The sequence below is a fragment of the Zonotrichia albicollis genome, chromosome 3 (assembly GCF_047830755.1).
Source record: "Zonotrichia albicollis isolate bZonAlb1 chromosome 3, bZonAlb1.hap1, whole genome shotgun sequence".
In the NCBI taxonomy this organism is placed as follows: Eukaryota; Metazoa; Chordata; class Aves; order Passeriformes; family Passerellidae; genus Zonotrichia; species Zonotrichia albicollis.
Genome location: NC_133821.1, coordinates 76,111,571 through 76,137,808, shown reverse-complemented (window position 1 = coordinate 76,137,808; position 26,238 = coordinate 76,111,571). Strand labels below are relative to the sequence as shown.

At 39.2% G+C, this 26,238-nt stretch overlaps 1 protein-coding gene across 4 annotated transcripts in view; it reads right to left on the bottom strand.

The window, feature by feature from the left end:
* Positions 1-26,238, bottom strand: part of CEP85L (centrosomal protein 85L) — a 136,585-nt gene that overhangs the window by 13,387 nt on the left and 96,960 nt on the right. For all 4 annotated transcript variants that reach the window (XR_003381600.2, XM_005492607.4, XM_014271053.3 and 1 more), the window contains exons 4-6: positions 14,347-14,468; positions 3,250-3,367; positions 996-1,172 (exon numbers count right to left, since the gene is read on the bottom strand). Coding sequence is in view for 3 of the 4 variants with exons in the window: in XM_005492607.4 (XP_005492664.2) it covers positions 996-1,172; positions 3,250-3,367; positions 14,347-14,468 (417 nt within the window). In the remaining variant the exon portion in view is untranslated. The remainder of the gene's footprint in view (positions 1-995; positions 1,173-3,249; positions 3,368-14,346; positions 14,469-26,238) is intronic.

Sequence of the window (26,238 nt, the reverse complement as noted above, 5' to 3'; positions counted from 1 at the left end):
TGGGTGTTAAGGGGCAAATCAGGACTGTGCAGTGAAGCAGGGTCCAACCTACAGACCATGCTGCCAACACAAGCACTGCTGCACAGGTCCTTACCCCTGCTTGCCAGTTCCTACACAGGGAGAAATCCAGGCAGGAAAACTCACAAAGGAGGAAGAAGCAGTATGCAATTTCTGCTCTTCCTGCCTCAGTGAAAAGCATACTGAGGGTTCACAGGAAATGGTAAGGCAGAATTTAGAGATGAGTTATGCATTCTTCTTTGTCTTCCCACCAGACACTTCACTGTATCACACTGCTTGTATCCCTTGAACCTGATTTAATATAAATTAAGCCCAGTAATTAAAGAAGATGAGGTTACAATGACAATGTATCCCTAAAACATTAATTAGGAACCCCTTGGACAATGGCACATTCCTGCTTGCAATAAAGGAAGGCTGTGAGCACATTCAAAGCTACCCCTAGGAATTCCAAAGAAACCCTGTCTCCAAACAGTTCCAAGAACACAGATATCTTTGTCTCATTCTCAAGTCCACTCTGAACATTCTAAGAAAGCTACAAGAGAATCACTCCTGCTAAATAGGCACATACAGGCTGGTAAGTGCATCTCAAAGCTTGAGGGCCACATTCACAAACCACACTAAAAATAAGGATTTAATTTTCACAATCTATGCTTTTAAATTATATTTTATTTACATAATAAACACTACAAGCTACAATACTGAACAGCTTTTTTTTTTTTTCCCAAAGCTTAACTAATTCCTTATTGAAACTGTTACCATGATTAACATTTCACCTAGTATCACTTTCTAGGATATATTCTCTGCAAGTCGAGATTTATCCATTACTAATGCCTGAAATCATTAATCTTTTTTCTATCATGGATAGTTTAGTGATGTTTTGAAAATAACTCGAACACCCATATACTGAGTTGTTTTCTAGCAAATATATGCCACTGCAACAGTGACAAAACGAAACGTGGATCAGGAAAGACACTTACTTTCTCCTCCATCTTCTTTTTCTCCTCACTGGATTTGTTTGAAAGCTGTTTCACGATTTCACTGAGTTGCAGTTCCTTGCTCTCAGCTGCTGCAATTTTTCGCTCAAGCTCCTCGAGGTGGGATGCTGATCTTTCTGAAATGTGAGGTTGCAGTGGTGTGCTCTCATACTGTGGTTGCTTATGAAAAGAAATAAAATAATCACACAAATGAACACACACACTACTGTACACTTGAACTGCAGAGCAGAAAAGAGTCCTGCATTTTTTTTTTTAGCCGTCAGGAAGGGTGGGGTTTGATTTTTCAAACATTGAAAGATACGGCAACAGCATGAGTTTTGGGAATCTGAAGCAAAAAGACAAAGAGGTTGGACACTTTTACACTCATAATAAATGCACAAGAACATTGTGTGGCTACTTTCCCCCTAAGATTTATGGAAGATATGTGATTCCAAAATAAATCCCTACAAACGCAGATTAAAAGCACTTTCAAAACAATCACTACCACTGCTTTATCATACCATCTCCTGAGAAGAAAAACACTTTAAAATTGCTATGAATATGCTGAAGTAAGAGACACTTAATCTCAAGGTTCTCCTAAAGCCGAACATCAATACTAGTCAAGGCTTAGAGCAATCACTCAGGAACAAGCCTGAGACTAGAGCTACAGTCAGAAGGCAGGACTCCTGCCTTTTGTTCTGTATAGCAAAACTTCCATCTCCACTGCCCAGAGCCAGAAGAGCATGAAATGGAAGTTGGCTGCATGTGGGATGAAAAAGGAGATGCACCCCATTAGGCATTCAATTTCAAAATTCTTTAAATAACAGAAATTGGTTATCTTTCAAAATACTGTCTGTATAATTTCTTTAACTAGCGACATTCCTTCAGCAAAGTATTAAAAGATTAAAACCTTCATTAAGCTAGATTTGCTTCTATAAATTTGTCTTATAGAAGGCAAGCAGAAAATCAAATACAAATCAAGCAGAAACCCAAATACATTATAAACTTTCAATCTCCTTTAAATTATGAAAGAGGAATGCACACCTGCTGCTTTATTTGAAGCATAACATACTATGATATGTGCACTAAAATTTCAGTTTCTGCAATATTGTTTCCTTTGTTTGTCTGGGTTTTTTGTTTGCATCTTCTCTCCTACGCCCCCCACCCCACCGCCCCCCCCCCCAAAAAAAAATCTTAACCTACAAATTAGGTTAAGATCAAATTAAGCTAAACCCTTACGTTCTGAAGTATTTTGTAAAAGAAAATCTGGAAGCAACAAAAGCCTAGACATTCCTAGGTGTCTCAAAAAGTCTTTGTATACCTAAGTTCAACTGAGGCTCCACTTGAATTTCTCTGCTGTCATACAAATCACAGTCTCAGCTTATGTACAGCTGTGTTATTCCAAGTACACAAATAACGTCATGCTGAAGCACCCTAGCTGAGATCTTACTGCAGTGCTTGTGACAGAAAAAGGTAACATAATAAAAGAGGGATAGAAAAGCTATTTCCCTGCATATCTGCCTTTAACAATCCCTTGCTGCAATGTCTTTTAGATATACCAAGGCCTGGAGATGGAATTTCTGCACTATAAGCAGCCACAGTCTTCACACTCATCTGCATTTCTTGGTGAACCTTTGCTACCTCATCCTTACGCTACTTGATACTTGTGCTAGGCAGATGAAACTTAGGACAAGTATACTCAAAACACCACCAGACATTCCCTTTCAGACTAAGTGCTCCCTAGAAGCACTAGACCATATCCTTTTCAAGTTCTTGTCAAAAGGAATTCCACCAGTCTGTTTGCCTTCTCCCATCTCCTCCATCCATAAAATCTAACCATCTAACCAGGAGAGCAGTACCTCCTCCTCTTCAGAAAACCTCTCATGAGTTATTTTCAGATACTCTCCTAGCAAACTATTTTTTCTCCTACTATCTCCCTGTAGGACTACCATACATGGATGCTGTTAAAACTCTTATAAGAGTCACAATCCTTCACTGCTATTTTATTTTATCAGACTTGATCTTATCAGTCTTCAAGTATGAACAAGACTTGAACAAAACTTAGATTTCTGCAAAGATAAAGTAAACTACAACACTTAGAAGGTCTTCTCTACACAATTTGCAGCTATGCAATTACACAGCCATCAAGAGTCACAAAAGCTCTACGCTCTGGCCTGCAGAAAATTGTGAAGATGCTTTTAGGTGCCAGGTGCTGGGCAGTGGAAAGCTTTGCTGAAAGAAAAGCATTTCATCCTACCTGTAAGTTACTCAGGTATGGTTCTTCGCAGTTCACAAGATGGCTCAGTCTTGCATGTTGAGCTCGTATTTCATTCTCCCTTATCTTCTGATGTAAACTGTTAATTTGCTGATTCTGCCTGTAATACACAAATTTAAATTGGGGGGAAAAAATTAATGGAACAGAGATTAGAAAAACAGAGATCTTAAGACTTATACTGAAGAATACACTAACAATGGTATTCAACTATCCAGGATCTACATTAGCCGTGGGTTTTTTCTCACTGCAGCCAGACTGCAACTGTAGAAGTGCAATTTGGAAACTCTTATCAATTTTGTGTGGGTTGAGGGAGGCTTCTGTTGCCATCTGCTGCCACAGTTAGAAGTATAAGCAGGGAAAAGCATACAGAAAGCAGAACAAAACCAAACAAAAATGGCACCTTCGTTTCACTTGGAATTCTGCTTGGCCCCTCTCTTTACTAAAGCTGACTTCTGATAAAAGCTGAGAAGACTTACAAATCAGGAGGAATAGAAAGAACTTAAGAAAAGGTCATTACATAAGATAATCAGCACAGCTTCCCTACAATGTCTTGCTTTTTGCTTTGCTTAAGACTTTCTCAATCAACTGCTTTACATCAGAATGTACCTTCCCCTAGGGTAAAATACTGCACTGTGTTTTACCACAAGTACCACACACCAACTGCTTGGCCAGTGTACAGCAGGAGCAGCATCAGCACTGTATCACTATTTAATTATAACACAAATTGTATCACTGCTTAAATCCTGACTGTATTTGAACTAGGCGGGACTGCAGGGCAAACACCTGCCAGGTCTCTGCCCCAGCACAAACCACAGCCCCACGAGATGTGCAGTAACTCTCCATGGAGCAATAGGCACCTCAAAACCTGACCCAGAGTGGAGCTGTCAGCACCCACCAGAAACACACAGAGACCTTTTCAGACCAATTTTGTGCACTCTGTAATTTTCCTTTTATTTTATTCTAGGATATATTTGCAAGCAAGCAAGCAATTTTTTTTTTCACAGTTTCACCTAAGCATGGAGAGTGACTGGCTTTTCTGAAAACAATGATGCTGAACCCAGGTGACTAAACCCAGTATTAAGAGGAGATAAATGGCAAATACAGGTTAACTTCAAGGGAAAAGACCTTTCCTGTGCACACACTGGAAAAGCAAATCCTGCAAAGCATATAGAAAAATATCAAACTCTGTTGCTTTTTAAAAATTTGGAAGGGTTGTGTTTAGGAAGAACATCTTGGAAACATTAGAATGTGTTCAAAAAATATGCATTATATAAGCTATAAACTAATACCAAATATGTATTAGTTGGAAGGATGCCAACTGCAAATTTTACTAGGATGCCAAAACCCAGCTGAAGGGGCCATTCTACCTACTCACATTCTTCTAGCTAGTCGTCTGCCTACTGCACCCCTATTATTTGGTTTACAAAAGCTAGAACATATTCTAAAAATATTTAATATAGTAGAAGTTATTTATCAGCCAAATGTGTTAAAGAAAACATAATGAGAACATTTTTTTCTGTTTCCCTATTTTTATATCTATAAAGACCAGCAATGGATGGAAAACCAGTATATGTAAGTTGCCATTTATTGGTACCTTAGAACAATTTATTGAACATGAATGCATAAAGAGAACGTATTTATGTGACTCTGTAGAAAATCTTAAAATATTTTGTATCAGCACAGGTGATTTTGAGGCTTCCCTATTCCCTCTACTATCTAGACTGAACAAGCTTGTACAAATACAAAAGGAGTATGTGACATCAGAAGGCTGTGCACAATTCTGGTTGTCATCTGTAAGATGGCACTACAAACAAAAAGCTTCCAACTTATTTTGGAAGATTAGGTAAAGGAATATGCTCTTAACTTGTAAGAGACCTTATAAAAGCCCAAAATTTGTACAATTATACGAGAAAATATGAAGTCTCAATGACTTCTGTGCATGTCTGGTCACAGAGAACAAAATTATTTAGTATGAATTATTCCAACTTATGAACTGAAGATATTTTTTATTTTTTTATCAACTTATTACTTCCTAGACAGATCTATTAAAAATTCATTGTTTTAAAATTATTTATCCATTCGTCACATACCCCTTGAAAGCACTACAGGATTTTCTGTTTATGGCTGATTGTAATTTAGCGGTGCCTCCCCTCCCAGGCAGGATTTCAAGAGTCTGAACACTACAGTCTGGAGAATATGTTTTAAAATATTTTTGAACTACCAGTGTAGTTTGAACTACATTATTATATTTCTTTTCATAATCCTTTCCCTACCCTACCAAATCTCCATTGCAAAAAAGGTGAGACAAGTTAATCCAAGATGAGACAGAACACAGAGTTTAACTAGCTTGCTTCTTTTCACTCTGCAAAGCACGAAACTCTCCATTATATAACCTTGCCAACAAAACACACTGTAGAAATGTTTTAGGGCTGTGTAGACCCCACAACCTCTTCACATAACAGCTTCTATGAAAACAACATTAACCTCATGGCACCCTGAAACAAACACTTTGCTGCATAACCAGAGAGTCTGGTTTATTCAAAAGGAATTTAGAAATTTCAGTTGCTCTCAAAAACACAGGCTGCCTATTACAGTGGGAACACTGCCCTCAGAAGCCTTCCTATTAGCAATCTATCAGCCCAGCACTTCCAAAAAGCAAAAACAAATACAATCAGCCTTTAGCATTTAAGTGCCTCCAAGTTTCTGTCAAGCTCCTCAACCTTTAGTGCTTCTAGAAGCAATCTGAGTACAAGTGGGCACAGCTCTGGGCATGGGGGAATCTGACAGGAATGCAGCCTTCAGTGCACAGAAACCAGACCTCACTTTACACATCTGGGTTCAGTGAAAATGCTGTACCTAGGCACGTGGAAACTGCTTTCCTTCACAACGTCCTTATTTTTTTTTCCCCATAAGTGAGCGTTACAACTTTATGCTGACAGCGAAGGAAGAGTTACAGGTGTACTATGTGAGTGTCATGGCACTTTTCACATGGTTTCATTCAGCCTCTTTGTCCAAATGCAAAAATCACTATTTTACTTCAAGTGTCCATCTTGACACATCCCCTCCCCTTACACTGAGACTAAAGTAGAAGAGAACTGGAGGCAGTACCCTGATCCGAAGTCATCAACCAACAAAAGGAACTCGGAGCTGAGAATTTTGTTTAAATAAAATAAATAAAAGTTTAAATATTAAAATAAATCAGAAAAGACAGAAATAAAAACCATCCTTTTGGAAAGGACATTTTAGTTTTCCGTATGTAAACTGATCTTCCAGAAGGAAAAGGTATTAAAAGATGCATAAACTATAAATATTCTACCCCATCAATTACTGCGAACATGAGACTAATGACCTTGTTTTCACAAACACTTCTGACACAAATCTTTCCAGCTGTCCCTCAAGGTGTAATATTATTTCCAGAAACTGGGGTTGGCACTGCAGAAACAGACAAAAAGAGAATCTAAACTTCTCTCATGGTAGGAAAAGCCCACCAGGTACAGTTACCCACAGAAGAGTTGTGCACTGAAGACATCTTGTCTTTTTCTTCAGGTATAATGGTTTAAAGGGATATTTTTTTCCTTCAGAAAGTGCTTGTTTGCTATATTTTAATCATCCTTTTTTTTTTAACTTCACTGATATACTGGACTATGCCTTTTCAACCCCTTTTGAACCATAAATAACCTGAGATCAAATCCTCCCCATACTGCTCTCAGGTGCAATCTTTCAGAGGGAACTTCGCAGAAGCGATGGGTTATCCAACAACATACAAGACTCAAGTGGTGGTTGTGTGCTGCTCTATGGTCTCCTGAACCAGCTTTTATGTCCCAGTTTCCACATGTTAGATATTCTAGTTAGATTATTCACAGAAAGCCCTATCATTTCCACAAAGTAATGGCTTTGGCTTATTTCCAGGTCTTAATAAACATGCGTTTTGCTCCTTTTTTTTTCATTACCTTCAACATTCTTTATTTTTGTAAATGAAACTTCAAGGCTTCAGTCATGCTTCACTACTTCAGACCAATGATATTTTGTTAGGAAGGAAAAATTTAAAACCTGTCTTGGCAGATTGTACCATTCTCTCACCTTTCCTAGAATTACCAATTTCCCAGAATTGCCACCCCTTCATGAAATCCTAACACTAGAGATTAGGCTAGCAAAGATCCTGATTCTGTGTAATTATTTCCTTGGCATTTGAGGAGGGTAGTACTCCTTATCTGTCTTTCTGCCTGCCACAAACACTTCCATTCATAATTCCACCATCCTGTGACTCTACTTAAAAGCTGTCTAGAATTCAGAGGAAAATTTCTAATGCTACTTGACCCTAACTAAATCTATTGAAACTAGAAAAAAGAAAGTTAGAACCATAACCATGACTTACCAATGGAAAGAGGAAGGCCTTTATTTTGATTCAATTGCAGTTCTGTCCTTTAGCTCAAACAATCCCCTTTGAAAATTCAAGTCAGCACAGAGGACGTGGGGTAGCAGAGCAGTCAACTCAATGTGCGCAAGCCTGGACTGTCTTCAGAGACCAGCATTAACAAACTACTTAATTTAAAACTGATTCTCCTTAAGTCTCAAAAATATTTGTATGACATAACTGACATTCATATAGTTTTTCTCACATTCATGCAGGACAAGTGTGGACACATGCTTATACAGACACTCACATATGCACTTGTCTGGAAATAAATCATCTTTCTTGAATCTGGGACTAGTTCACCCGTTCTCCATAAGTCCATCTTAGAAACCCACATCTGCCAGAGAAGCACTTTGACCCCCCAACTTCTAAGCTATTCTTCTTAACTTTAATTTTTAAATTAGTGTACATCTAAGTCCTACACTCTAAGTCAAGGTAAGATCAGTATCTTCAAACAATTCAGGGACTTTAGCACAGAGCTTCCTCCACCACAGAGGGGACAGTAGTAACTTCCTAAGAAAACAAATAACAAGTGATGCTTACCTTCAAAAGTCACAAGTTAAGAAGAATTTTCTGCTTTAGGCGAAAATGTCTGAGCAGACTTCTTCAGAATCAGGATACAAAGTAAAATACAACATGGATCTATATTACAGATATGATTTATTCCATACTGCAGCTGAAGGTACACTGCTTTGTTTTGTTGCTTAAGAAGTTGGATACAAATTTTTATATCCCTTTGTTTTAGAGGCACGATCTCTTGGGACCAGAAGTCCAACGTGCAGAGTACTGATAGGGAAAGAGATCCTTAGCACACAAAGTCCTAAAAACAATGTGAATACATTTTCCAGAATTTGGAAGATAATGCCAAAGAACGCAAACATCAGCAAAGTTTATGAGAAAAGACCTCCAATTTCCTATGCAATAAAGTCTCCTTTTTTTGTGAAATTGTTCTAAGTGAACCTTTCTTCCAGTCAAAGCAGAACTTATCTTGAAGGAAATAGGGTAGCAGTACCTTGGGGAGTTGAGACATGATTTCTGCTCTGTATGGATTGGTTTTTCATGCTATTTTTGAATGACTTTTCTGAAATGCATAAAGTTTGAAATGCTTGCCTGACACACTAGCCTGAGGTGAGCTAGTGCTAAAGCAAGGCAGGCAAGAGCACAGCTAGTAACTTTCTCAAAAGCCTTGTGCTACTTAATCAAGGGAGTGAGGCATGAGAGGGAAACAGACACATCACTTTCGAGAGTGGGCTGCACTCTCCCTCCCATGGTGGGAGCTCTTCACCTTCCACAGTCTCCTGCCAGGACAAACACAGAGCAACTCTTGCACCTCCCCTGCAGTTCTCTGCCAAATACTAGAACTTCCTACAAATATTTAAATCTACAGAATACAAAATAGTTTAGCACCAGTTCCACAGAGAAGTATCTGGGATGGCAACTGACCAAAACTCCCCAGTGTTGTACTGCAAAAAGCAAACACCACTCAACCACAGCTGATGAAAGACAAGCACTCAGCCTGAGGGAGGCCAGTTTGGACACTTCATAGAAGATGCGCTCATCAGCTGGAGAGATCTCAAAAAAATAACAAAAACTACTTGATGACTAAAAAACATTACCCAGGAGGAAAGATTAAGTTATATCAGGAAAAATTTTCTAACATTTGAGCTAATTAATCACCAAACTGCCCAACCCAGAAAAGCTACAGAACATCTGGTACTCCACATACCAATAGTGTAACTATCTAGTGACAGCACTACTGCTTGCCTTTCCCAGGGCCTGGCAGCCGGGTTAAATAGGTGATTTCTAGCCCAACAACCTCTATTTATTGCCAAGATATAGGTTATTAGATGAAAACTAATTTCACCAGTGTAACTAGCATTCACATCTGAAAAAGTGACCTTTTCAAACAGCTAAAGTGATTACTCTGTAACAAAACCTTCCTGAACATTTACCAGCTCAAGACATACAGAAGCCTCATCCACAAGTTACCTGGGTGATTTGTGATATTGGAAAAAGATAATGGCATCTTTTAAACACTTTTATTGGAAGCAAAGTGTACTTTATACAGCAAAGCACTCTGAGGAGGTTCCTTGCAGCCCCACTCCCTGCACAGGACTCCCTCTTATACAAGCATGCACTCAACACGAGTGGTATGAAGCTTCAGGTTCCTTAAAAATGGCATCAAATTATCACTAAGGATATGCTAATGCTGTAGATCTTAACAAGCAAATAAAAATTAAATGAATCACAGCTTTATACTAGCATTAAAATGAGCACTATCAGAGCACATACAGCTTCATGTCATCTACTGAAGTCAGGACAATTTGGTACGAGGCGAAGAAAATCTACTTCTCTTGTCACAGTGAAAACTTCTAATCCTAATTCAGAATTGGATTCAAAAGTTAATGACTTAGCAAGTATTTTAAGAATGTATATGTTGTTACAGTCTGAGGGATAACAGTTATTCACTAAAATTGCACTTCCAAATCTGCCTGTCCTGTTCAAATGCTCTTATGCTGTCTGCAAGAGAACACTGCATGCACAAGTGTTATTCTCAGCAGCTTGTGTCATATGCCCAGATATTTGGCATTTATTCATGGAGCTACTACATGCATCCCCTGCCACACAAACTCTGCCAGGACCACACTAGAGATATCCACAATGCCAGGTCAGCCTCAAAAGACATTCAGCATTGCACCAAACCCTGCAATTTCAGTGGTGTTAATGTACTGAACAGAGGAGCAATGTGAAGAATTAAAATGCGATGCTGTGATTTTCTAAACCAATGCAAACACTGCTGGCTCCCTCTGGTGCTAAATCTAATGCAGTGTTACACACTAAGCTGCCAGAGTAATAAGGCAATGATATAATCCAATTATTTTGTTCAGCAGGTGACAGACATTACAGTAATAAGTGTTGCAGCAGGAAATTTCCTCTTACAAAATCCTTAAGTCCTCATTCATGGCCTGTGTAACAGTTCTTATGTGGAAAAATCATGAGACACACCTTAAAGAAGTGCCACTGTGTTCTGGTACACACACACAGAGCAGGCTTGCTTTCCTGCACCATGTTTTCACTTCTGAAAGTAGAGTCTTCCCCTCATTTTCTTAAGAGTAGACTTAAAAAGCATTTCTGGTTTCTACTTATTAACTTAGCAGTGACCCCTAGAGCAGTTTTAAAAAGCAAACCAAAACCACTTTTAAACCCATTTATTTATGCTGTGTACTACTCAAATTAATGCTAAATAGACTACACAAAATACATCAACTTAGTTTATCTATTACTAAACCTGTTCAACACAGCATACAGATTGAAAATCAAGGTACTTGTTCTATTCTCAGGCTCAAGTGGCTCTTTGGGATTTTAAAAACTTAAAAATGTTTGCATTTCTAGTGACACACCAAAGTATCCAAATATTATGATTCAAACTGTTAAGCATTACTTCTTGAATTGTTTTTTAAGTATTAGAAACTTACTTGCTACTATTCCTATCTGGTAGATTTCCAATGCAAAAGAAGGAAATTTAATAATCTAATCTAGAAAAGCCAATTTTTTTTTTCCTTTTTATTTTTGTGTGGAAAGAAGGAAAGCAGGCAGCATGTTTCACTTTGCTTCTGCTCTTTCTCCCTTTTTTAACAAGACCAAGGTACAACAGCCTAAAGATACTACTCTGTACAGAGCATCCACTTCCTACATATCAACAGATTTAATAAGCACTGCTATGAAGAACAAGGTGCGTGATGTTAATCTCCTCCACTTCCTCAATAAGTGGGACACCAGTACAATTCCCAACAAAAGAGTGTTTAACCTTAAAAAAAAAAGGGTTAATGACCCTGTGGATGAACGGGAGGCTGGTGACAAGGGCAGGAGGGAGGCATTGCTAGTGTGCCTCTTTCCATCCAGCTGTTCCTCACACTTGCCAGCAGCACACAGCTGGGTCTGGGGCACCGTGCCAGCTGCTGTCCCGCTCCTCTGGCTAGCAGGCAGCAGGAGGTTCACAGAGCTCTCCTGAGCTACTGTCCTCTCAACTACTAGATTGTGAATTCAGCATACAACTTAAGGAAACTGCATCTTTTATAACTCTGTGAAAACCACATGTACAAAGAGCCCTCTCAGCAAACACCTCCTACCTAACCTCATTCAACAAATTACTTTCTTCTCCATTTGTCCAAAACAAATTTTATTCTGCAGTTTAGCTACCACCATGTTGAATTAACTACACTTTAGCAAACTTTATGTTTTTTTATTTTAGGTTGCTACTCCCAAAGAAATTCAGACTCTGAAAAGAAGTTTAAATTAAGCTCAGGAAGACCAAGAGCTAGAATACTTAGGTTTACTCCCAAATACCATTCTAAACTCAGCGCAAGAAGGCCCAGTGCTCCCACGTGCTAAATGAAGGTAACACCACATTTTCATTTAGTGCTGCTTTGTGCCTTGAAGAAAGGTAGTTTTCACACCTAAGCCTATTAACACCCCATCTAATAAGAAATGTAACACTAGTGCTTCTTAATGGAGTTCTATTTCAAGGTTTTTGCACAGCAGATATATACCATTTTCCTCATGAGTGAAACCAAAAGTATTTTTATGTATCACAGAAAGCACTATCTCTTTAAAAAAAACCCTGAACAATCTGATGTTAAAACTTTGTAAATATGCAACATCAATTTGTATTAATCTTGAAAATACAAATCCACTGATGTTTTTATTTCATTTTAAAATACCTTTTAGACAAATATTTTGCTCAAATGGAAATTCAATATTCAAAGAAGAGCCTGTTCTGTTACACTGCATTATTACAAATAACAGTATTTAACACCAAGTATCTACTTGAATATGTAACATCACTAAGTGGTCTGTTCCATTTCAATAGCTTCCAAATTGCATGTTTCCTTTTCAGCTGAATGAAAAGAAATTATCTAAGCAGACTTCTGGTGAGAAATCCTGAAGGAACTGTATTCATTATCAGAAAGTCACACAAAAGAAATTACTTGTACAAAAAAAGAACCAGCACACCATCACTGGGTATCAAGAAATAAGCTTTTCTTCCTCCACATGGACAGTATCAGGTAATATTAGCAGGCAGCCCAGGTTGCAGTCATTTCAGAAACTACTTCCTTGACTGTAAACACACTTTCAGCATGAGAAGAGCAACACCAACTGCATTTTCAGCTGCCAGTGTGTAACAAGCCTTCATATAGAGCACACAGGACAGTAAGCCCAGCAGAGGCTTAGACAACTGAAGACTGTTGTCATTACACTGCAAGGGTTCCATATTGTTGCCCCCTTATTACAAGAGTTTCATACCTCCTTGATCATTCTCACGGACAGCTCCTCCAGGCATTGACTCTTCCTTCTCACAGTGGCCAACTGACTCCAATTCCCTCATCCAACCAATCCACTCTTTTATAGCACTCTTCTTCTTATTTGCTACAGGTGTGGCCTGTTAAAGTCAGGCCTGCTCCTGATCTTTAATGATTTGCTCAGCTGCAACTTCTTAGGGGTAAGATTACCTTCTGTGCTACCTTTATTTGCTTATATTCTATCCTCCTACAGAAGACCACCCCAGCCATCATGAGCAATGCGCTCACAAACACTGCTGACAGCCCAGACCCCAGGAGCTGGGCTGCAGGTTTGCTACTGCAGCATTACTACTGACTCAGCAAGCCTGAAAAAACCCACTGTAATTTAGATGGCCTTTAAGCAGCTGATCAAAAGGCTCTGACAGAGTAGATGTAAACAACAGCCAAAGATGTTTCCATTTTAACTTCTTATCCCCTTAGGAGATCTGCAGGAGAGCTGGCAGAGTGGGATGGTGAGCCCATGCCTCAGTTCCTAACTGTGCCATCTTTGCTGCAGCAGCAGGTAAACCCATGCTAACATCCTAGATCCGACTGGGGAACCCAGTGACAACTTCAGCGATTGCTGAAAAGCCACCACAGCTACTGGCCAGAGTGCTAAGGGACAGAAACACCTTCAGCCACTGCAATGCCTCATTCTGTTGCAATAGAGGAATGAACAGATCTTGCACAAGCCTAATCCTCCTGGTACTAGAAACTGTGAGTTTGGGAAGTGAGTTGCTATTAAGGCCCATTCAGATTGACAGGAATTTTAACACAAGCTTATATATTTATTGGCATAAAGATTCTGGATTTAATGATTTATGTCTTTTTTAACCAGTTTTTTGTATGAGGACTTGGATAGGACTTTACTGCTGTATATTACTACAAAGGCCAGTTCCTCAAAGTTTTATCAACTGGCTTCAAATATTTCTGTACTTGTGATGGAAAAGAAAATCAGCACAATGAAGCTGACCAATTTCCACCTTGGAACTCCCTTACAAGCAGAAAGATGTCCTATACAAACGTGTAGCCTGGAGAGAAGCTAAGAGGGGAACCTGACAGCAGAAGTGGCTCTTGGGCTCACTGCTCCTTTTCCACTCCATAGGCACTAAACCTCCTAAATACATTTCGAACTTTGCGTAAGACTTTAGGCCAGCTGCCAGTCTTCTCTCCTAGCAGGATTAGCTCCTACATACTTGTGCATAAATAGTGGCTGGACTGAAACCTAACAACTTTTCCAAGTAGCTCTCCTGAAAGCCGGCTTTTACACTGTAGCTTTTACTTCATCATCTAATCTAATTAATGCAGCAGGAGCTGGGTACTTACCTATCAATCACAAACTCCTTCTGTCTTAGCAGCCCTTCTTTTATTTTCATTAGAGACTCCCAGTTGCTCGAGTCCTGATAGCTGGTAGCTGGGTAACTTGAACGAGATGTTCCAGGTGAAACCTGCATAAAACAATTGTAGGATTAGGCCCCAAAACAGTGAAAGTAAATAATGTGCTACATATTACAGCATTTACAAAGTGGTTTCCTCTTACAGAAACCTAAGGACTGTTTTTCAGTTTAATTCAGATTTGCTTTGTACAAAACAACTGGATTTATAAACAATTTCTGGAAACAAACTTCAGTCCAGTGTCACTGATGTTATAATTTCTCTACTAAACAATTCATAGCTCTGAAAGCAGTTTGGAACGAAAAGCTCACTTAGAATTAACTATCTCATCAAGAGGAAGAGCATAAAGCGTTCCTATCATATCCTGCTGCAATCCTTGCAGCACTTGAAAGGGCAGGGCTGGGTAAGCTCAGACCTGCTGGTAACGGCAGGTAACAGTCACCACTGCCCTGTTCAACTCCTGCCCATAACAGTTTTCTCTTTACAGGGAAAGAGACATTTCCCTTGATGTGTGCGCACTTAAATACAGAATATGGGAATCTGGTTAAATTGTAAGGAAATACAACCTTCACAAGTAATAGGTTTCAGGCTTTCTAATGATTTTCACAAAAAACTAGGCTTCATGTCTTGCCACAAACTGAGGGCAAAAACTGACCTAAATATGAACCAACAACACCATGCTTTGGAAGAGAAGTGAAAAAACTGGCACACTTAACCAAGAAAGTATTTATGACAAATTTATTACAAATATTTGCATCAGAATTCACATAAGGGAAGGTTTAAGCTAGAGCTTCTGAGATCAAGCTGAGGAGTCCCAGCATCAGCTGCCATGAAATATCATTTAATCTTTCACCAGTTTTTTGAATCACTGAAAAGCGATAACTCTTTATTTTCTGAGAAACATCCTGGACAATGCTGTCTTTCTATGTTTTTGAAAAAGAGCAGAAGGAAAAAAAGTGAAAACATGGCTATTTTAAAAAGAAGTACTTTAAGCTCTTTTTTCTTTTATAGCACCACAATGTTTTAAATTTCATCCGAAATTACAACAAACTGTATTAAGACCAAGACATATGATCAACAGTTAAAATAAGTTAAACAATTGCCAAGCACTGCATGCTTCTGGTCAAAGTTTTACTGTGGATTATAATACTGAATGGAAAGAATTCATTACTTAAACCCCAATAATACCATGAGGTACTAAAGTCAGGACCCAATTTGTTGTAGTGTGTTGTTAAGTTTCTGGTGTTATTCCCCCAATTTATGTATTGTTCTCCCCTATTATGTGTAAAATGGTTTCGTTCCCCCTTCTTTCCCGCCACCGTTAGCCTGCCAGCTAAGTTGCTATAGCAACCGCTATTCATAGTTGCCGATATGTAATTGCTCCTCCCCTGGTTTCCCTTATAAGTGAAAGTCGTTTCCTCCCTGGGTTAAGTCAATCACTCCCTTTCTCCTCCCAAGTTTCGAGAACCTTCTTCTCTCTGGGGGTTATAGTTGGCTGCCGCCCCGGAGCCCCTCCTTTGCTTAATATTAGTTGGTTATTTAGGTATGTCAATTATGTTTAGGACCTCAAAATATGTATTATTATTGGCTAGCTGGGTTTCCCTACCTTTTCCCCCTTTTTTCCCTTAAAAACCCTGTGTGGCCCCCTGTTCGGGGCCATTTGCTGGGTGTTTCCCCTCCTTGTTGGTGCCTCTGTAATAAAACCGACAGCCTACCTTCAGCAAGTGGTCGCCTCCTAATTCATCTCACACTCGTGCCGCTCCGAGCCACCTCCCAGCTCAGCCCAAGGCCAAAGACGCCGAGGGGGGCTGGTTTTAGATGTGCAGGGGTGCTGGCCTTCGCCCCTCACTAGCTAGCCGGATCCCGGGGGTCAGTACGCCCTCGCACACCAATTCCCCACAATTACAATTGCTTCTGTAACTTTAAAAAGTATTTCTTCCCATTCAGTTTACTTCAGTTCAATCCCTAGCTTGGTCACTGATGTGTTTCTGCACATTTAATTCCTTTGAATTCAGAACCTAAAATTAGGTAAGATGACAAGACTTAAAATTTGTAAAAATCTTTCAAGACTGTTATGCCCCCACCTCACCCCTCATCCCCCCAGGTCCAATTTATCTGCTTCAGGGAATATTTCTTTTGCTTAACAAACTGGAGAGCTTCAATAGTAAAATCAGTTATGAATAATTAAAAAAACAAACAAAAGCTGACCACAAAAACCATCAACAGTTCTACACATTAAATACTGCACACCAATTAAGAACAAAATCTGAACTGGTGATATAATATTTTTTTTGTTTTGTTTCGCCAGTGATCTAATAAACTCAGGAAAGTAACACATATGTAGAGTCTTTACAGCTTAGAAGTTTATTTTGCCTGGGTTGCTCCATCCAGACCACATCACTTCACAGTCATCTTTGGTGCTTACAGAATACCGTGGGATTCCCACATACTGTTCTGTATTAGTTACACATATGGCTGGCTGAATTGAGAGGCACCAGCACAAACCTATTCCAGGTAAAGTCTCACAGTGACCCACGCCATGTCATGCAGTACAAAGTGACATCAGGAACTATCACTGAACTTCATGTTATGAACTTTTTCCTTTGTTTTTCCCACTATAGTGCTGATTAATGCTTTCCTACATCCACCTCAACACCACTACACTACAGTCAAAAGAGAAAAAAGACACAGTCCTTACTGCAGCTGGGATTCAATCTTTACTTCTCAGAGCCAGAATTTCTTTCTCTACTCCAGAGAACACTCACAAGCATTTGACATGAGGAACAGGAAATATATGGCTTTATAAAGCCAAATCAATTTATTGAGCATGATTAATTTTGTCTTTAAAATTGAACTATAAAAATGAAGAGATTAAAGACAGCAATTTAAATACAAATCTGTCTCAAGAATGAAGACATTCTGGAAGTCACTGGTGGTTTCTTTAAGAGAATTTTTCAATGCAAACCCTTTATTTCCATCTAGCACCTCTGCAAACATTAATTTGCACCGAAGTTGGAAAAAAACCCCTTTAAATATGGTAAAATAAGTAAGTATACAAGTCAAATATTGTAGCTGCTGAGAAGCAATGCAATGAGTTTTGCAAAGTTAAGAACAGAGCAATATTTTGTGAATTGTATGCCAACAATAGTGTGTCAGTCTGGGGTTTTTATTAAATCTAAAACATAAAGTCTCCATAGATTACTTACTGAGATGCTTAAGCTTTGGCGTATACCCAATCCTATGGAGTATATACAAGCTGTATACACATATGTAACAGCAAATAAAATATTACTTTATATTAAAATTGTGTGCTTCTATTTTTCACTCTGAACAAATGAAGACAAAATGTTTGATTCTGATATCATGTTTCATCCAATTATAAAAAAATAAAAAGAATATACTAAAAATACTTCTTAGCACTTCCCAAAATAACAAGACACTTCACTCATTTATGAGCACATGGTGTTGACTACTACAAAAAGCTTTCTAGCTGCTTTGAATTGTGTGGTAACACACAGGCAGCCCGCTTACGTTTGAGTATCTTGTCTCCTAAGGATATCAAACCAAATAGTGAGACCAGATACACTTCCAGGAGTCATATTTAGAAAGCCATCCACAACTCCAAGCCCTTAACTTGAATCGTCCACAGCTACAAAACAAAATACCATCTGGAAAGACACAGCATTCTTTTCTATCTGTCCTACAAAATACAACTATTTTTGTCACCTGGCACCTCTTCTGAGAGTATCAGCCTTGTCCTGAGAACATGTGTTCAGTTAGAACAGTATCCTTTGCAAAGTAACATCCAAAGGTTCTCACTAGCTTGTTTTGTGACAGAGGCTTGGCAAACCTTCAAGTCACCGTTGAGGCAAACTCAGCTGCTGGGGAAAAAAAACAAACTAAGAAATCTTTGCTGTACTAACCTAGATGCAAATACTTACTGCTGAAACAGACATTGCTGACTGATAGTTTCATGCTTATTGTCAGTGGAAAAACAATTTTTCTGTGGATGGACTGTAACAACATTTAGATAACTTAGATCAAATATGGCTGGGTTTTGAATTGTGCTAATTAAAATTATCTTCTCAAACATGCCCATAGTTTCTGCCTGAAGCAGATCAGGGTCTCAGCACACAGAGTAGCCCATCATTTCACATGTAACATGCTGTATCATGTCTGATGATGACATTTACTACATCACAAAGTAAAGTCTGAAAATGTCAACACAATACTTAATCTCAAAAAAACCCCAAAAACCAAACAACGCCCCCCAAAACCCCAATCGATTTGAAAGAGTTTTTTCATTAAAGTCACAGCTTAAATAATTTAGTGCTGTCCATACTCAAAACTGTAAATGTTCGCAGTCCATTACTAACAACTAGCAGAGCACCAAGAATTATGCCAGGTGAGCGATTCCTTCTGGAAAACTGCTTACACTGCCCTACTCTATCATAAACTCCTGTCCATAGGGATCATTCCTCTCTTGCTGCATTTAACAGGCATTACTCAACAGAAAGAGAATTCCTTGCATCCACAGCTAATCCAAGGCAAAGAATCAACACAAGCAATGTTAGCAGGAGCTAAGGATTCCTTTTCTGACTGACAGCTGAGGAAACAAATACGGGTGACCGCTCAGGCTGCGCCTCAGGGACAGCACTGGATGGATAATGTGGGAGAAAGCAGAGGTGGAGGAGGCAGCAGCAAGCCCAAATGTCCTCTTGTCCTGGAGATGCCTCCTGCCTATGGGTCACTTGTGATAGGAAAAGGTTTAAATCTGTACAGGCAGAGCAGAAGCCACTGAGGAGCTCTGTAACTGCTCCACACTCTAGGTAAGGAAAAATGATTCACCCATCCCTTCCTCCTCACACAGATTTCTTCCTAAGATCAATATCAGGTCAGAACAGCTCCCATAATTGAGACAATCTCAAAAGATCATTCATCCTTTTGCAGGTGAAACATGACAGGGATGGTGGCTGTCAGGCAAGAAAAGCCACAGAAAACTGCAACCATGGAATAAGGCCCTCTTTTAAGGAATGACTTACACAGAAAGGCTGTGCATTGCAGAAATGCACTAGAAACACAGCTACAAAGATGAATCCTCCACACTGTAAAAGACTCTGACCTGGGCAGAAAAAAGACTACAGACAAGAATTTATAATTTGTGGTATCTGTACCTCACCACCTACTGCTCTCTACTCTGCTCCATCTTTGCCTTTTAGGGAAGATAGTGTTTCTGCTCAGCAGGATACAATCACTACAATTCTTGGCAGCAACACCTAGGCTGTATCACTTTTTGCCTATGCTTTCACAAATTTCCAGCAGTCATGGGGGAAAGAACATCTAATCATGCCCTTGCACTTTTATTCCAGTCATGGTATGTGCTGTTCTTTGGGGAATTTCTTTAATGTGAAAAATATCATTAAAATCAACACTGAAACACCATCAAATGGTGAGGTACTCAAAAATACAGGTGTATTGTAGAGAGGTTAGCACTGCCAACAGCAAAATAAAAATCAATAAGGTTTGGAAAAAAATCACAAACACATACTTCATTCAGACATGCAGCCTGCAAAGTAGTTAATACAAGAGAGACCACAGGGAAAATACACTTGAGAGGAGTTGACAATTTAACCTGCCTGAAAATCAGCTTAATGCAAGTTCAGGATTGCCTGTATATGGGATGTCAGGTTACAGAAAAAGGGGGTGAAGGAAAGGATAAAGCAGTGACTCTAAACAGCTCTGGCATAAACCCAGTTGCAAGAATATGTCTGGTAATACAATGTGAGGAACCAGAAAGTCACTGGAACAGTAAAACATGTCCTAAGAAGAGAAACTTTGATGGCTAAAAAGCTTAGAATGATTTATAATAAAGAGCTAAATATCACAAAGGCTGAAGATACATGAAATCAGACAACAAATACCATGTTTCCTAGGTTGAGAGTCCATGTAAACTAAGGTTGATGGAATGGAAATTGACATATGGCGATCTGGGATAGGAGTATCAGAAGAAAATAAACAAACAAAAAACGAGCAAACAACAACAAAAAAAGTCCATCAAACCAACTGAAGAGATGGAGAAAAGCAGCAAAAGCATATCACAAACGACTGAGAGAAGATCCAAATTTTAAGATTTTAGAATCTGCACTGGATGAAGCTTAGGAATTAAAGGGCAAGCCAGTCCTTACTTGATGACACATCAGGACTTCCTCTGAGTTAGGATTAAATAATGCATTCATGTGCCTAACAACACACTGAGTACATTATGCCAAGAACAGAATAATCAGTTAGGCACCAACCTCATCAACAAAAATTCAAGAACCAGAATTAATTTTAGAAGGGATCACCTCGAAGATATACAGCCAGAGCTGAGCTGCACGGATGCTGTATCTGTTCTATGACTTCTTAAAGATTTTCCAATAAAAAATTAAAATGCTAATGCTATTTACAGACACCACCACTATCATCATAAACTTTGAGAAAGTGGAAAGTTTTCAAAATGGAGAAGAATAAACAGTAATAGCATTCACATGCCTCCTAAAGGCAGCACTCCCTCTAGTCATTACACTTCTACTAACACATTTGTTCAAACTTGCTTCACAAATGAAACCCCCATTGCACACAGGGCAACACACTTAATTCCGACCTCACAGATTTTACTCTCATAACCCTGAGAGTAATCTGACAGTCCTGCAATTTACTGGTATTTGTATATTTACTTCTTCCCCAACATTGTTTATACTGCAGCTGAGGCTCCTGAACTTCATCAAGGTCAGGTCTGATAATCACAACAAGGGAGAAAGACACGATCCCTTTGCACAACAGCTTACAAAGGAATTAAGAGCAAAGCATTGCAAGTACACGGTTGCTGGGATACGACAAGAGATGGGAGAAAACAAAGGCTAAGGTCAGGTAGCTATTCACCATGGAGGAAAAAAAATCTTAAATAAATAAAAAACAAGCAGAGATTTTTTGCTGATGGCATAGCTACAGGGCTTTGATAGCAACCGCATGGTCACTTAAATGTGGCACAAATGTACACTGCTATCAAAGGGAGGGGGCCTGTTCTCCTGCCTCTTCTCACCACTTCAAACATTCATACCTTTCAGCTCCCTCCCGACAGCCCCAGCAGTCCCACACACATGAGGGTTATTTGCATCTCAGTCACTCTTACCAATTCACTGCACTGAGGGCCATGTGAGATCTAGCACGGGCACACACTCTTAAGTGGGAAAGCAGTGTACAAGACAACACATTTTGCAATGGCACAGCTCTGTGCTGGATTAGTACGAACACGACCACAAGCTGAATTATCTCAACTACAGGCACTGCCAAACCCTTCCAAAGTATCAGTGTACAGACTGAGCATTTTCCAAGCTTCTGAAAAAAACCCTATTATGCAGCTGCAATGACGACGTTAAGTTACTGGCCAAGACCTGGTGTTTAGGTAAGCAATCAGTTCAAGAAAAGGAACTTGCATAGGAAGATGGCATAACAGAATAAAACCAAAAGCCTCCTGCACTTTATTTTCAAAATAATCCTCCCTGTGTTGGGTCTATGAATCATGACAGCATACACAGGAGCAGCAGCACAGTCCTAGCCTACAGGCAGAGACTGCATGTGTAAGATCCCTGTGTGTTCAGAATCTGCAGTCAGCAGGGGATCCGGAATAAAGCAGAAATATAGCAGGGGATTTGCAAGGGAAGGGAACTGGAATTTTGGTCACTGCTTAACTGGCAAGGTTTTGTTCCTTCTAGCATCCCTGATGGTACTGTGCAAAAGCCTCCAAGGACAAAGAAGAAATAGATTTACTCTGGCAAGAGTTTGCACGATCCCTAGGGATGCCTGCTGTTAGGGAAGAGTAAAGGGCAGTCTCCCAGAAGAGGCTGCAGCCACCCAGCAGTCCCCCCTGCCTTTCCTGACTCCTCATCTCTGTCCCCTAAGCCCCTACGTTCCTGAAGGGTGAAACCAGCACTCCAGGAGCTGCACAGGGGATGATGATACACCCTCCTCTGCCTATCTTCCCCTCAACAACCACACTTCGCTTGCTTTTATGTGTTCTTATAACATTCCTTAATACTCCATGCAACACCAATATTATTTTTGTCATAAATCCTTTCCATTTATATTCTGGCAAATGTTATGAACACAAAACACTTCTAGGTGCCACTTAATATGACGTTAAAAACAACAGTGCCTGGAATTTTCCATTGATAACAACTGGGTCTTTCCTAAGTATAGAAGCACTTGTTTTATTAAGTGTTCATTTTATCTTCCCACTGCATTGAAATTCAAATGTTCTTTACTATAAAACAGAATTTTAAACATTTGGAGATGAAAGGGAGCTTCCACAAGAACAACTTTTTTTTTTTTTATTTTAAACTTTAGTTGAAGTTTCACTGGTAAATTCATGATTTCTTTTTGCTTTTTATTCTGTCCTGGAAAGCAAAGTTACTACAGTTATTCAAAAACACTACTGTTTTATGTGCTCAAAATCAGGGCATGTTATTCACTACAAAAACTTATGAACTGTACAAGTAAGACAGAACAGAGTAAGTTTAGTTTCTTTGTCTGAAACCTGGAGAACTACAATGGGCAAGTACTGACAGAAGTAGCTCAGAAAAAAGGAACAGTTGGCAAAAATCAATCATGAAGGACATGTAAAACCGACATCCTCAACCAGGTTCTGATCGTTTATAACAACCTTTAAGTTAAATATACACTGCTGATTCCTACAAATACCAATTTACTGAATGCCAATCTTGATTGCTCATGATTACTTACTATGCCTGCTCATGGCTAAAGTGGATGCAAAAAGTGACTTAGAAAGCAAGCAAAAAAGCAGCTATTTTTTGCCAGCCTGCACAAACTTTGCAAGGATGAGCAGAGCTGGCCATCCATCTTGCACAGAGTCCTCCTGTAAAATGAAGGTAACAAAAAGAGAGCAACTTGGGTGAATATTAGAGGAAAAAAAACCAACAACCCACACTTACGCAGTAATTGGAGAAGAAAACTTAGAAAAACCTTATAAGCACAGAGCACCAAATTCTCTTAATGAAATATGCAAACATGTTGAAAGAGAGGGAAGCCACTGTGGATTTAATGTGAAGCAGGAGCATACATCTGGAGAAAAGTGATGCTCTGCAAATTCTTTATCCAGGGTCTTGATTTTTCATATGGAAGTTGTTGAGATTCTGTGAAGGGTGTTGGCCCCTAAACCAGAAAACTGAGCCTCCTTTCCTGTGTTCCATTTGCTTTAGCTTTTCAGGACTTCACAAGAAACATGAGCCATACTCAGCACAATTAGCTGAAGTTTAAAATAAACAAAAGAAAAATCCCACAAAAATAAAGCAGAAACATTCAGAATATTTATACTAGAACAAATCCAACTATTACCACAAACTCAAGAAAGTACATTTTATTTAAAAACAGTAATCCAGAACTGTTCTCTATGAGCACTTGCAGAAAAAAGGGAGTGAAATTACTGGAACATGTGCACTTCAAGCTTTGCACATGCAACTTCTGCGCATATTATAGCTGATGGGGAAGGAATGATTAGACTCTTTTCCACTTCCTTTCAGGCTGATAAACCAAAATTGTTAGCAGTAACAAAGACATCCTCTCACACACACCTTTGTTCTTCTCCAGCTCTTAGTACCATGAACATAGATTTAAAAAACAAGGAAAAAAAAGACAAGGATACTCTATAAACAGTGGCAAGGGGGGGGAGTTAGTAAAGCTGCCTTAGTGGTCACTGGAAGACCAAATCGAGTTCTCTACTGAAACAGTCTCATGCAGAGTGTTAATAAGATCAGCGGCCATCAGAGTGCTGCACAATGTGAGTACAGTATTAATCTACATTTATTGGTGACTACTTTGAAAAACTTCCATGAATGGGAAAATTAGAGGCATACTAATGTTTTCTGTCTCAACTCCAGAAATTCTTCCCAGACAGAACTAACTGTTTCAGCCAGCAAACCAAGCAAAACAGTACATGGACCTACTGTGAAGGTTAACCTGCTTCAAGCAGGGATTCTACCCCCATCCCTGTACAGCATCACATATATGATGTATCATCACGTAGACATTTCAGTCATTTGCCCCAGAATTTTGAAAAATAAAAAAAAAAGGAATACTATACATATATTTTTTAGCTCACAAGGAGACACCACGTATTTGCATGACTCTGTGAATTTTAGATGCATTTATAGAAGCTCTGCACCTCTGGCAAATCCTGGAATCTCAAAAGTCAGACATATGAAAATCCAAGCCTGAAACACCTGCATCACTGATAAACAGAAGAAATGTTGTTAATTTAACACTGCACTGTGTGTGAAACAGCAACCACACAACCATGGAAGGTAGTCACATAATTTGTGTGTGGAGTAAGTGACGGATATTTGAACTGTTTGGCTTCAATCCAGATTGAACTTTTTCCACTTGAGTTTATGAGGGGTACTTGAAACACACTTGTCTCTAGCAAAAGCAGCAGTATGATGTAAGGGTGCATCCAAACATCCGTGTCAGTGTGTGAAGGTGTTTTCCTTCCTTACAAGATAAACTTGGGGGAGCCCTAGCACCTTCTTTATATAGGCAGAAATGGCAGAAGTTCACACTAAAAAAATAAATATAATTTTCATCACCAGCAATTAGTACTTGTCACTTGTAGGTCTCCAAGTTACTTACAAGGAAACTAGACTTATTCTACAGAGAGAAAACTGAGACAAGAACAAAGAAAATTGGTCTCTTCAAAGAGCACCAAAACACAGCAGATTCTCCAGTGCGGAAACCATTTTGTAAGTGAAATCCCAGTTTTAACAAAGACAAATGAGACTCTCACTACCTAAAAAAAAAAAAAATATATGTTGATTGAAGTAGGTTCATTTAGAAGGTGGGAAAATTAATGTTTCAGCATGAACTACTTTTGTTTTCATTTTTTAATTCACAGAAATGTCAATAATAATGATATACCAAGTACTCACGTAACCAATTGATACAGAGGACTGTATCAAAACCATAGAACCAATTAATTTTCAATGAAGGCCACAAAAAGAGGAAAAAAGCAAATAGCTTCTTCTATAAGAATGGGGCATAAAAGCAGGAAAAAAGCTCTCCACATCACCTCAGTGGTCAGGAAGCTACAGACAAAATAGTCTGGACACTACACTTGACAAAGCTTCCATGTTCCAGTGACTGACAACAGAACTTTCATAAGAAAACAGCTGCCTGAAACAGAACACATAGTCAGAAAATATCCACAAGACCAGGAAATCTCTTCTTGCTACTCAGAGCTGGTCTGAACCAAGGAGTAGAGCCATGTTTTTATCTGGCACATTCTGCAACAGAATAAAGAAAAATATGAAGCTTTGTACCTCAAATTCTCAGGTAATGAAATTCAGGATCCTAATTTTCTGGAGTTCTTTTTTTGCTGAATGCTTTTTCCCCTGTTTTAGCTATGATTTGCATGAAACAAAGATACTGAGCAATAGATAGCTGATGCTCACCATGGGAATTAGTCTTATTTATAGTCACTCAATAGAGGGAAGAGGAAAAAAAAACCCCGGACTTCAGAGCAATGGAAAGAAGAAGTGAAGAAAAGACATACACCATTCTGTAACACCAAGCAAGAGAAAGAAAGATGTTGCTGGCTCCCACTTCTCAAAGTAGGGCCATGTGAAAATTAGCCTGACAATGCTTTAAAAGCCTGATTTATGCCATCTGCATGTTGATCTGAATGAAGACCCCCATGAGGCAAGATCCCCATTGAGGCCACTGCTCTACCTGCTGCCCCTCCACACTACCTGAGGGTGATCACTGCAATAATCT